A 13806-nucleotide genomic window follows, 5' to 3' on the forward strand; every position below is an offset into this window, starting at 1 on the left:
ATGGGGGCACATGCTGCCCCCATAGCCACTCCAGTGATCTGTCTGTAGTATTCCCCTTGAAAGATAATAAAATTATTGTCGAGGACTATTTCTGTCAATTCTATTAGTAATTTTTTATCATCAACTGTTGTGTTGTAATGTTTATACACACTATTCTCAAAATATTCAAACCCTTCATTTCTAGGGATACAGGTAAACAAATCTTTAACATCTATTGTCACTAATTTTATTGTTTCTGACCATAGATTGTTAGTAATTTTACCTAAAAAATCCCATGAGTCCTGCACCAAATGTGTTTGATTTTTCACAATTTCTTTCAATTGGTGGTCAATATAGACTGCCAATGGTTGAGTTTTTGATCTTTTCGCTGACACTATGGGACGAAAGGGAGGTTTAAAAATGTTTTTATGTATCTTAGGTATTGCAAAGATGTGTGGTATATAAGGATATGTCTGTTTTAAGAAATTATATGTTTCCTTTCCAATTCTAGTATCTATAAGATATTCTTCTAACCAACTGTCAATTCTGCCATAAGCAATTTGAATCTCGTTGTACAATACTGTGGTGTAGGTCTTTTGGTCCATCAATAATTCTGTTAAGATGTTAATATAAGCTTCTTGGCTAAAAATGACCATTCCACCACCTTTATCAGGTTGCATAAACCTCAAATTTGTATCCTTTCTTAAATTTTCCATTAGTGTAATTTCTTTTTCATTTAAATTCAAATTTTTATGCAACCTTTTTGATTTTTCAAAAGTATCATAAATGTCATTGGTTACTATGGCCTCAAAGGTCCCTATCAATGGATGTAATGGAGGATTGTAGATACTACTTCTGCTGGGACCTTGGACACAATCTGAAAGTTCATTTGATGGTATATTCCCAATTTGTCTCTGTTTACAAGTTAATTTCAAATTTAATTTTCGTAAAAATATTTTTAACTCCAATAATATATTGGCAAGTCTCCATATGTTGTTTTAACGAATTTGAACCCCTTTGAAAATAAATCAAAGTGTTGTTTTTCCACTTTCAGATTCGTATAATTGTGTATTTTAAATCCTTTATATATCTGTGTTATACCATTTTCTTCAATATGTATTTCTTCTATCTCCCTCTCCTCCCTCTGGTTCCCCATACAAATTCTCCCCCCTCTGTATAACCCTGTGGTCCAGGATCCGAGGGGTTTCGTTGCTTGTTTGCTAGCCTTTCCGACCTTCGTGGTCCTAAAAAAGCCTTGGTGTCCTCGTGAAATGTATCCAATTCATCCAGATGACTATTTCTTGTTTCAAACCTTTCCTGAAATTCTACCTTCCTGTTTCTTCCTAAATCTTTATAATAACCATTTGTAACTTTATGTCTATTGTTTTCCTGATTTTTCTTGTATTTCTGAAATGGAAGTGGGTAACTTGTACCTTTTTTATATTGTTCTCTATCTCTAATCAATTTACCCTGTTTTCTAAAATACACTTTCTCTATCTTTACTTCAACTCTCTTTAAAATTTTCATATATAAACTTTCATAATCTTCAAACAACAGGTCCCTAACAATACCACTCTGACATTCATTCACTTCATCAACTAATTTTTTGAGCTGTACTTCATTGTATTTAATCAATTTTGACATCAATGTAAACCCACAACCATCGAAAAAAGTTTGCAAGTCGTTTATCACATTCTCAGTGTAATGAATACCAAAGGGATATTTGTAAAATCTAAGTCCCTGTGGGACTATTTTATATGTCAAACATTTGTGCAAATAGTTGTTGTCAATTTGTAAACACTTATATTTGTATAGAACTTTTTCAAAATAAAACAATTTGTCCCTTAAAGTCATTTCCCGTTCGTTTAATCTGTTGTCTGGACATTCATTGAAATCACCGTTGTGGGAATTAGTATTGGTTGTTCCGTCAAAGGAAAATACTTTATCTAAAATGTTCTTATAATTGTCTTTACTGTGTCCGCCGTTAGGCATCCGGCGCGTTTTGACAGTATTTAATGCCACGTTAGAGGAAATATGCGTACTAACAGAAACAGTACCTTTTTGTGGTTGTTTAGACTTGTCGCCACCACCGGCTTTATTTCCTTCAACCTGATTGTCTTCCACGATGTTGACATGGGTATGTGAACCGTTGAGCTCCCCTTCAAAAGATTGCCCGTGGTTTCGCGCTTCTAATCCTGCCAAGGTCTTCTTACCACCATAACTCCGAACCTCAGAGCGTGGAGATGACGTCGACGGCTGCGCTAAATGATGACCAATGGTGCATGTGTTCTTCCTTCTCACGGTTGCCGGTTCCTCTTGCGAAAATAGTTCTATAAGTTTAGTGAGATCTCCACGCAGTGTTGAGATCTCTTCTCTCAAACGGGAAACTTCCCTTTGAGTATCAAGAAAATTTCCACTTTGATTGAACGGAATGTCCAGACCTACCATAGTGGAATCGTTAAGAGATTGTTCCATTTTTAGGCACCCAAATGATTAAAATTGTAATACCAGGAACTGTGTAGTCTCCGCAATGAAAATTTTGTCACGTCTCACACGGAAAGTATAAAGCAGCACTTGTAAAATGTAAAAAGTCCAATAAACCATAAAATAAAACTCCGTATGATCAGACCACAATCTTCTTTAATGACAAAAGTAAAATTCAATAGATTCAGCGCTATCGTCTGCTGCAGGCAGACTTCATCAGAATAATGAATACACAGTGCCTCTTGTTTTTATATTGTTGTTTTAAAGCAATTTACAACATAATTAATGAAATTGATTAATTGATTGAACCTGTAATTGGAACAATTGTTGACCAAATACACCATAAATGAATTTCTTCCTTGTATGGTCATGCCACAATGAACAGGAAATGTATGTAAACAAATGTTTTTAAAAGTACATACTTTTTAAAGTACTATACATTCTGCTGTTAAATTTTTTCCCTTTCTTTTCCACACAAAATAAATTCATGCACAAATTAAGTTAGTTACACACTCTCCTTGTTTCTATATATAATGTATAAATGCTTAGATAATTGACTAACTAACTAGATTTACAAAAATTATATATAGGAACTTGTTTTGAAAATAAACATACAATAAAATCCTACTTTGACTTTCATATGTATTATAAAATAGTGTAATATTTGATTCATACAGTAAATTACAGAACTATTTGTTAAAAAATCCATCATTCTTAATACTGCCTATAATAAGTGTATTAACTTTTTCATAATGTTTAATTGATTTTCTTTTCTGTTTGTGTTGTAATTTGAGAAAGGTATTTTGTCATTGAGTATAAAAATTGTTAGTATATACATTAATTAAAAACATCAAAATACTGTTCATGTTATCATTGTTTGAAACAGGGTAAATATTACCTAAAAAATAACACTGTTAAAAATAACTAAATGTTGCTGTGACATTGGCAAAAGTGCATAATTTACAAAAATTCTGTGTCACTTATGGTATAAAGTTGATTTGTGTATTATTTGACCATGAACATTGATGCAAGGCTGTGTGTGGTGGAATCAACTATTGTATATCAGAATCAAGTTGAAACAACTTTTTAAACCCGTAAAGCCATATTTGTTTTAATTAAAACAATGTATATTGTATATACCTGTTCTTAATATTATATGCTAAATTGTGCATATATATATACTTGTATATTAATATAACTTTTAAACCTTTGAGGCTTTATCTATTAAAATGGGTTTAATGCTTATATATTCATTGAGCCCTGGAGGGGTATTTGATCTTAGCAGTAATTGCCATCTAATTTCCTTCTGTAACAGAACAAAGTCCCAAGAAAGCTGATTTGGGCAGTACTACGGTGGTTCCAAGTCCTAGAAACATTGGTAGAATTAGTGCAGGCTATGTACAAAGGACCCAATGACTCAAGTATGAACAGTATTCACTCTCACAGAGATGTTCCCAGTGGGAGTGGGGTGCACCTGGGTTCAGCTCTGAATCCAGTGCTGTTTATACTGGTGATGGACTACATTAGAGGAGATCAACAAAGTTTCTGAATACAGATGATGTGGTATTACAGGCAAGCAAGAACTTCAGTAAAGACTAAGGTTATGGAATGGAAAACTGAAGGCACATTGGGATGAAGCTAAGTACAAATAAGACTGTAGTAATGGCAGCAAATTGAGGAAATCAAAAGAAGCTGAGAATTGAGATAAAAGGGAAGATAGTGGAACAAGTTAATATCTTCAAGTGTCTGGCAGGGGTGGTTGAGGAGAAGGGAAGTCTGAATGAAGATGTGAAAGCTAGAATCTGAGGGGCTGTAGCCAACTGGCATAGAGTGTAAGGTGTAGTCTATGACAGAACAATGCCAAAGAAGCTGAAAAGTAAGGCATACAAAACAGTGGTAGAACCATTACTACTGTACGGTATAGAAACCTGGGAGTAAAGAATGAGCAGATTAAGAAGTTAGAGGTAATGGAATGGTGGGTGGTAGGATGCACACGGTGGGACAGAAGAAGAAATGAGGACATAAGAGCAGAAACTAGAGTAGCTCCCAATTGCAGAAAAGATCAAAGAGAACAGATTAATGTGGTTCTGGCACATGTGCAGAGAAGCAGAAGACAACCTGATGAAGAGGATTAGGGACAGGCAGGAAGAAGGCAAGAGGAAACAAGGGCATTCAGAAAAGAGGTGGCTGGATTGTGTGAGGGAAAAACTGTGACAGTCAGGTATGAGTGTCAAAGAAGGCAGGACTGTGGCATTGAATCAGTAGTGATTGCGACAGTTAACACAGCACCCTAATCCCATGTAGAAAATGGGGAAAAGGGGGTTGATGATGATGATGATAATAATATGCAGATGATGCCACGCTAATATGTAATGCCTCTACCATCCAAGAATTACACACACTCACACAATAATCCTTCCTATCAGTTGAATCCTGATTATCAGAACACTACCTAATACTAAACCCCCAAAAAACAAAATGACTACTATTTAAACCTTCTAAATATAAACCTTCTTCTTCTCCCTTTAGCATAGTATCCAAAAATAATATCATTATATCAACTGTCAATCACACTAAACTTCTAGGGATAGTCTGCAACTTGACATTTGATATCCACATTGCCCAGACCATAAAAAAGTCCACAATAAACTTGGAGCCCTATATAGGAACAAATCCTTTCTGACAAAAATAACCAGAGAGACAATAGCTAGGACACACTTACTCTCCACACTCACATATGCCTTCCCTGTTCTCACCAACCTGAGAAAAACAGACATCATCAAATTAGAAACATGTTACAACAAAATTGCTAGGTTTGCCACCAATGCACCATGTATGTCACATCATTGCATAGCCATAAAACAATTGCAGTGGCTTGAGTTGCCCCATCTTCTACTGTATAACCAACTAACCCTATCCCATAATCTTCTAATCAATCCAGAAAAAACTCCAGCCCTAGATAACCTACTCAAGTCACATACAGTTAAAAGAGTTCAACGCTCCAACAACAAACAACTATTAGAAGTCTCAATGGCCTCTAGCTCACCTGGTGAATCTCTGTACTCCTCCTATATAGCCAGAGTATGGAACTCCTTACCCAACAGCCTAACAAGCAAAACCTCCATATCTGAGATTAAAACTGCCCTAAAAGGCCACCTTACGAATAAATGGTTGTGCCCCTGCTCAACACCAGGGGAACAAGTGACATAGAGACCAAATCCCATAGCTAGATCTCCAATCTCCTACAGCAGTATTATCCAAAATTGATTGTTATACAGCATCCATTTGCAATATTAAAATATTGTTAACTGGCCTCACAATTTTATGTAATATAAGAACTCTACACATCTATACATCTTGTCATAAATAAATAGTTTCATGCTTATTCATTGTTCATTATGTAAATATTTTTCATGCATGTTCATTGTTCATTATGTTTAAAAATTGTAACTATTATTTATTTTTTCTCTGTTATGTTTGCACCAATACTGTACTGAAATGTGGAGCTTTTCTCCCAGGCCTCCGCTGAAAACGGACTGCCAGTCCAGATGGACTTTCCTAGTTACCAAATGTAAAATAAAAAAATAAATGAATGATGATGATGATGATGATGATGATAATGATGGTGGTGGTAGTGGTGATGATTACTGAAGTAACCACACACCAAGTATATATATTTTTCAGTGTGAATAAATAGCGGGTTTTGCCACTCTACCATCCCTTTCGCCCAACATATGGAAAAAATCTGCTAAAGAAGCTATAATTTTAAGACATGAATAGTAATAAGAGGTAAAGAGGTAAATATTTTTCACCATTAAAACAAATAAAAGATTAAAAATGACATATAAATCAATGTAGTAATTATATTATAAATGCCTAGCTTGCTGCTAAGATTCAAATGTTATATTGCTTGATGCAGGCAGAATACTTTTCAATATTTAGAAGACAAAAGGAGTATATATATATATATATATATATATATATATATATATATATATATATATATATATATATAGTTTACTATCAAAATGAAAGGTTCAGCGATAATGAGAATGCCGAACATCAGTTGGTTGATTCATATTGCTGACCTTCAATTCTGCGAGTGTCCTTTACAGCGAATGCCACTGTGCATTTGCTTATATGTGATCAATGTTATGGACAGTGATTGCGGTACAGTGCAAATTGGGAAATTTACCCTTTTCCTCACTGTAGTGCAGTCTCAGAGTTGGAATATAAAATTTGCAGGGGTGTGGGGGAGTGCAGCCCACCACAAGGGGGGTGCAGGGGACTTGCCCCCCTGCAAAAACATGAATTTAAGCACTGTGCAGTACTGAAATGGTACATTCGTACTGCTGAAAAGCAGGCAGGTAAATGGACACTTACCACAGTATTGCAAAAGGTGCAGGGGAAAAAGGATGTTGAATATGTCAAATTAAATTTTGCAGCAATTAATCTTTCAACATGTCAACCTACTTAATATAATGGACAGGTACATATGGAAAGGGGAATTATACTCAATGATCAGTCTAATGAGTGCACAGTACAGTGAAACAATTACATACCTGGAAATGGATGCAATACCCTTAACATAATCTGTGTAATGAAGAAGCACTTCCTTACAACCGTGGATATGTGGTGATCAAAGGACAGTTCATTGTCAACACAGGTTTTCAGATCCCCAACTTTGAAATCAAATTTTAGAGGGAGGGTTGTCAATGTGATGGTTACAAAAGGAGTCCTCCTTGCTGAGAGATACAGTTATACACTTCTTGGCATTTAGTTTTAGTCCATGTTTTTTGGGCCAGCTGTTTGTTTGGGACAGGCCCTCTTGGAGGGGCTTGGTGTCCAGAAGACAGTTTATAATTTCACCTAGATAACATTCATCTTCAGACTTGGTCAGCCAAAAACCTGTAACATGAGCTTTGATCTCCAAGAAGAAAATGCCAAATTGGAGTGGCCCAGGGAGTGAATGACCCCCTTCGATACACCACCAGTGACAGGTCTTTTGGAGGAGATATAGCCACCCAGCCTAACTTCCTGAGTTCTATTTGTGAACTAATTTGCTATCCAGTGAATTATGTGTGGATTGACATTTAGCTGGAAAAGTTCATCTATAATAACTGAGTGAGGGCTGGTGTCAAACACCTTAGTGAGGTCCAGATATGTGATGCATACTCTTTGCCATTATTCATTGCTTCAACAACTTTTCCAAAGGAGTCAAGTAGGTTAAGCCAGGACTTACAGAGGTGGCCCATCTGTGAGTTAATTTCTTAGGATGCAGAACCATAAGGGACATGCAGAAGACATCTTAGAACTCTCCATTCACGTTCCAAATACAGACGAGACACTTGCCTGAATGGAATCCTTCCCTTTCCACAAATGATGCCTTGGTACAAAGAATAGATATTTGGCTTCAATGATTGGTTAAATATTTGGTGTCATTCTAGGGGGATCCAGTATGTGTCAACATGAGACAAGAAATTTGACAGTTCAGCTTGTTTCACAGATATGGTATGTACCTTGCTTTCCAAGGTTTCCACATACTGGCTACAGTGTTTCCTGTTCTCATAGTGCTGTTTTTAGGTACAGTGCAGCTAACAGACATTAAAGTATAACTAATATATTAGACCCCAAATTGGATTATATTAAGGTGATTCTGACCAATGCCAGGAGTCTCAGTAAAAAATTGCCCAACCTTGAGGTTCTCCTTTATTTAGAACACATCCATATTTGTCTAATTACAGAGATTTGTTTTAAATGTATTTTTGTAAAGACAACATTTTCTCCATAACTGGGATTTGCCCCTACCATGCCTTCAGGCCCAGTAGTAATTGTGCTGACATCTCCATATTTGGTAAGGACCATATCAAATCCAGACATATTTTCAAAGATTCACAAACTAAACTCATAGAACTCTAAATCACATTAAGTAGGACCAACTTTCAGCTTATAGCCTGTTGCATGACATGCCTCTCATCCCCGAAAATCAGGTAAAGTTCCTAAATGTACTCAGTAAAATCCCTATTAATATTAAAAAGCACTTTGTCATCATAGGAGACTTTAACCACCACTCAATAAATTGGAACAGCAATACCTCCATTCTAGATTATTTTCAAAAGTTCTTAGATTTAATAAACAAGAGTTCCCTAGACCAGATAGTTACCAAACTCTATAGAGGGCATAACATGTTCAATCTAATTCTTAAAAATGTAGCCATTCCATGTACTATTCCCCTGGTGTCTGCTTCCCTGGTTAATTCTGACCATAAACTTGTGACTTTCACAATCAAAATATCTAAGAACCCTGTATCAAATATCAAAGAATTAACAGAATTCAAATGTACTAAGACCTACGCTACCAAGAGAGTCTGGAAGCACTGTCTCTTGTGTCTGATAGACTCATAAGGAGAGAGCCAAGCCTTTATTCCATGCCATCAGGGACCCAGTAGGCTTTGATCTCTTGTATCTCCCAAAGTCTAATAGTTTCACAGATTCCTGAACCAGGGTCCTAACTCTTTATCAACAGATAAATTAAATACAAAGATGACATAGGTTCACCACCTAATGCCTACTTCACCTATGGAACAGACTGTCCCAACAGATTAAGCAGTGTGATATCCTACCATCTTTGAAATGGGACCTAAATGATTGGATGGGTAGGCCTAGCCCTCCTTGTAAAAGGGGATATGACCTAGGAGTGGCTATCTATAATGTGTAAATGGTTGCAAGAGTCAGTTGTCTTTTAATCCCTCTGATTTCTATGATTTTTACAGTACTTTGTACTGTACCATTGGATCTATATTACCAGATCGAAAACCCGTTTCAGCAAACACTACAAGACCGACACATATAGCATGAACCGCAAATACGCCGAAACCCCTAAACTGCGAATTTTCAAATCTCGAACCGTCATAGTCGGCCAACACCACCACATGCTACATACTACCTACCCAAACATAATAAATAAAACACATACATACACTAACCAAACCCTACTTCTAACCCTACACTAAACCTTACATGCATTACTATCTATGCACGTACCTTAACCCACACCCTAACCCTAAGGTCCGTAACTATCGTAGCTATAATGCAGGCAGGCTAACCATGACACTTCGACATTTTGTGTTTCGCGGTTTTGAACATTCAACATTACCGTAGTTTTCGCTATACATATCGGTCTTGTGGTGTTTGCTGAAACGGGTTTTTGATCTGGTAATATAGACCTGTACCATTAATGATACATCTGCATTTCTTGTTTAAATTACTTCTGTATTGCTCTATAGGGCACCTATGGAGAAAGACTTCGGCTCAGAGAATTCTGCACAGTTGACACAAGTGTAGTAAATAAATAAGTGCATTCTTATGTCATGAAGTAACATGCATGTTACTGGGGGGCACATGAAAATGCCATAGTTAGTAAAGAATAACACACATGGACATTGTTCCACTTACACTAGCGATAATGTCATAAAACAATTGCATTTAAGTCATATTTAAGAGATGGAAGAAGCAAAACATTATTTTATTGCATTTTCTGTTTTCACATTTTAGTTGCATATGCCTCGTTAATTATCATATGCCAGACTATAAGATCATAGGAAAAAGCTGCCTTAAAATACTGCTTACTCACCAGTTTTGATGTCATTGGTTGTTTCTTAGTATATTTGCATTTATTGTTTTTATTGTAGGGAACTGTTTCTGTTATGGCATCTTGCTATGCAGATTAACAATGACAGATCTTTATCCAATGGGAATTTTCTAGAAATGTCTATCTTTTCCTGCAGTTGTGATCTTTTTTTTTCCTTGTTGTAGGTATTAAATTCATGAAAAATATCAAGCAAGAAAACAAAACAATTGTAATGTAATTAAATTAACAAAGTCAGCTGATAGATTTGCATGATGTTACCATTAGTGATCTACATACTTCTCAGATGTGGACTAAGCAGATGTCTCACTGGTTTGAGCAGTAAATAGAAGATTCTTGGAAAGCTATGTGATCCAAACAAATACAGTGGATATAAAAAGTCTACACACCCCTGTTAAAATGAAAGTTTTTGTGATATAAAAAAATGAGACCACAATAAATCGTTTCAAAACTTTTCTCACCTTTAATGTGACCTATAACATGCACAATTCAATTGAAAAACAAACAAATCTGTTAGGGGAAAAAATATAAAAAATAAAAATGTATGATATGCTAGTTGCATATGTATGCATACCCTTAAACTAATACTTTGTTGAAGCACAGTATTTGCAGACTTTGTTTTGCAGAGACCAGGTTCTTGCCATGATCTACATACAGATCCTTCATATAACTACTTATGTTTCTACTTACCACTTCATTAGTTTTATATTAATGTTTTCTTTTTGTGTCTGTCATTCGCAGGTATGGATGGATGCCGGGACCCAGATATTTTTCTCCTATGCAATCTGCCTAGGCTGTCTGACTGCTCTTGGAAGCTACAACAAATACAACAATGACTGTTACAGGTACAGCAACACATGGAGTACAACACAACTGTTACATGCACAATGATATGTGGGGTATAAGACAACAGCTGGTAAACGTACAGTGATGTGTGGGTTATAACACAACTGTTACAGGTATAGTAACATTTAAGATGCAACACAACTGGTACAGTGATGTGTGGTGTATAAGTTGAATAAACGACTCCAAAACTCGAAATGAAGCCAGCCCACAGCACAGTGATGTCTCCAGACACTTTTATTGGTAAATTCCAAAAACCACAAAACCATTTTCACTGAAAAAATCACCTTCATCGGTTGATCTAAAAACTTTATCATGTCATCTCTTTGCACAACATACAGAATAGGCATGTGATCAAATTAACATAAATATTTAAAGAAGAAACACCGAAATCCTTAAAAAGTGGAACAAAGCAATAGAAATCAAATACTATTGAAATCAATTAATTTTGTCACGTATGTGAAAAAACAGTCCATTCATATTTATAAAAAGAAAAAAGTAGTGATAAAAAGTTACATTGTTTTAATTAGTGTCCAGCTCTGCTGCTCCTCACTTACAGTTAGTGGTAATGTCTCTGAATCTGACACACCTTGCACATGGCCATTAGTAGTGTAAATTAAAACGTTTTCTGAAATGTAGAAAATCTCAAAAAGTCTGCACAAAATGCGATACAAAGCACTGTAAAAACAGTAATCAGTAGAAATTTTGTAGTGTAACGTTAGAACTTTTATTTAAAAAGCACCTCAGACAAAAACAAAGCACTAAGTTAACACAACCTCCCTATTAAATAGGGTAACAATTATTCCATTAACAATTTCCCAATTAAAATGAATCACATGCAAATTAAAAATGTTTAAAACCGCTTGTTTTAATGCACAATCGTTAGTAACATTTAAAAACATGGATCTTGCCCTATCTCCACTAAATACCTACAACCCTATTATGGACTTATCAACAATAAATGTGTCTAGATTAAACAATGTATGTTAAAAACTCATTAAAGTTAAAAAACTGTGTATATTAATTTTATATGCTCGGGTCAACTACTAATATGATCAACAAATGGGGCTGATAATGTCGCTACAAACATAATTTATCTAACTTATCCCTGGTCACTATTACGGTTGAACAGACCTTGTCATCAAAGAATGCCCGTAAGACAATACATGTATTAAATGGGACAAAACTGGTGTTATTAGCTAAATGTGTCCAGTGCGTATGCCTATATAAAAATGAAAATAAAAATAAAAGTAAAAATCATAATGATGAGAGTTCTCCAAAAATTCATAAATCCATCTAGAAGATCCATTTTGGTTGCTTGTGCCAAATATGTAGATAGTTTCTTAAAACCATATATTGAAAAAGAAACCCAGATATGCAGGGACTCATGGGGTTTTCTTGAGAACATTAACAAGATACCCTTTGACCCTAACTTAATATTTATGACCGTGGATGTTAAAGACCTATACACGGTCATCCCACAACAACTGGGACTAGATTGGGTCAGGGAGTTTCTTGAGTCAAGAAGAGTAGAACAAAACACTATTTACACAATTGAAACCTTATTGGAATTAGTGTTAAAATATAATTTTTTCACTTTTAACAACGTGATCTATAGGCAATCCTCCAGTGTAGCCATGGGATCACCCTGTGGGGGGGCTTTTGCTAATTGTGTGATGGCACAATGGGAAAACACATTACTGTTTAACAACGTACACTAGGTACCAGGACGACATGTTCCTTTTATGGAAAGGACCCCCGGAAATGGTAATTACATTCATAGAGGACATCAAAACATTGACTGACTTTCTAGATTTTACATATGAGGCGAACGACACTGAGATTAGTTTCTTAGACATAAAGTTAAATAAAGATACCGAGGCTTTTAGATTTACCAGTAAGATTCATAGAAAACCCACCTACTCCAATGGCCTCACCATCAAAAAAGAGCAGTAGTGAAAGGGCAGATGGTGATGATCACTAAAGATGAGGACTTTCAGGATGAGTGTAGTAACCTGAGCAACATGTTTTTAAATAGGGGATACCCGGATTCACTGATCTTGGAGATTAAATCTGAGGTGGTGTTTAAAAGAGAATCGGGATATTTTAGACCCATCTTAAGCAGACAAGATTTGCCTGTAGTAGTCAACCAAGAGATGGCTATGATGGACGATAGATCACCATTCTATAAGAAAAATCTTACAGAAGAATTGGGCAAATATAATGGAAGATACAAACCTACATCAGTTGTTAGGCACTACACCCAATATTACTTTTAGAAAAGGGTTTAACCTAAAGGCCTTGTTGGAAAGGAACAACATTACTCCCTTCAAAAGGCTAAAAGGGATGACTAGGTGTGGGTTTTGCAATCAATGCAAATTCATACAGGAAGGGAGTCATTTGGTAATAAATAAAGAAAAATACAAATTGGTTGGGAACTTTAGTTGCATCTCTAACATTATGGAATATAAAGACCATGTTTTTAATTTTGCTGTCTTGAAGCAAATCAAGGTGGATGCTAATTTAGGCCCATGGCAGATCTTATTAGAAAAAGAAGAACTGCTATCTGACCTGCATATTAAAACTTTTAGCCTTAAGGAGATAGCTCATCATTCCTTAAATTTTAGGTGGTGCACAGTATACATAACATTCTTACAGAGGTATTTATGTTTGGGTACAATAAAGTAATTGAACGTTACTTAGTTTTATATCTATTTTGTATTTATATGCTAGTCTTTAGGGGGGAACATTATAACATGTAGGGCATTGGTTATTGAACTACTATTTATTATTATTATTATTATTATTATTATTATTATTATTATGATTACAATCATTATTATTTGTTTTTAT

General features: G+C 35.5%; 1 protein-coding gene across 1 annotated transcript in view; it reads left to right on the forward strand.

The window, feature by feature from the left end:
- The window catches only part of LOC122815716 (sodium- and chloride-dependent GABA transporter 2-like), a 925986-nt gene that overhangs the window by 707341 nt on the left and 204839 nt on the right, over positions 1-13806 (forward strand). The window contains exon 8 of the mRNA XM_044088464.1: positions 10852-10955. Within this exon, the coding sequence (XP_043944399.1) occupies positions 10852-10955 (104 nt within the window). The remainder of the gene's footprint in view (positions 1-10851; positions 10956-13806) is intronic.

The sequence above is a fragment of the Protopterus annectens genome, chromosome 11.part0 (genome assembly GCF_019279795.1).
Source record: "Protopterus annectens isolate FY-2018-M chromosome 11.part0, PAN1.0, whole genome shotgun sequence".
In the NCBI taxonomy this organism is placed as follows: Eukaryota; Metazoa; Chordata; order Ceratodontiformes; family Protopteridae; genus Protopterus; species Protopterus annectens.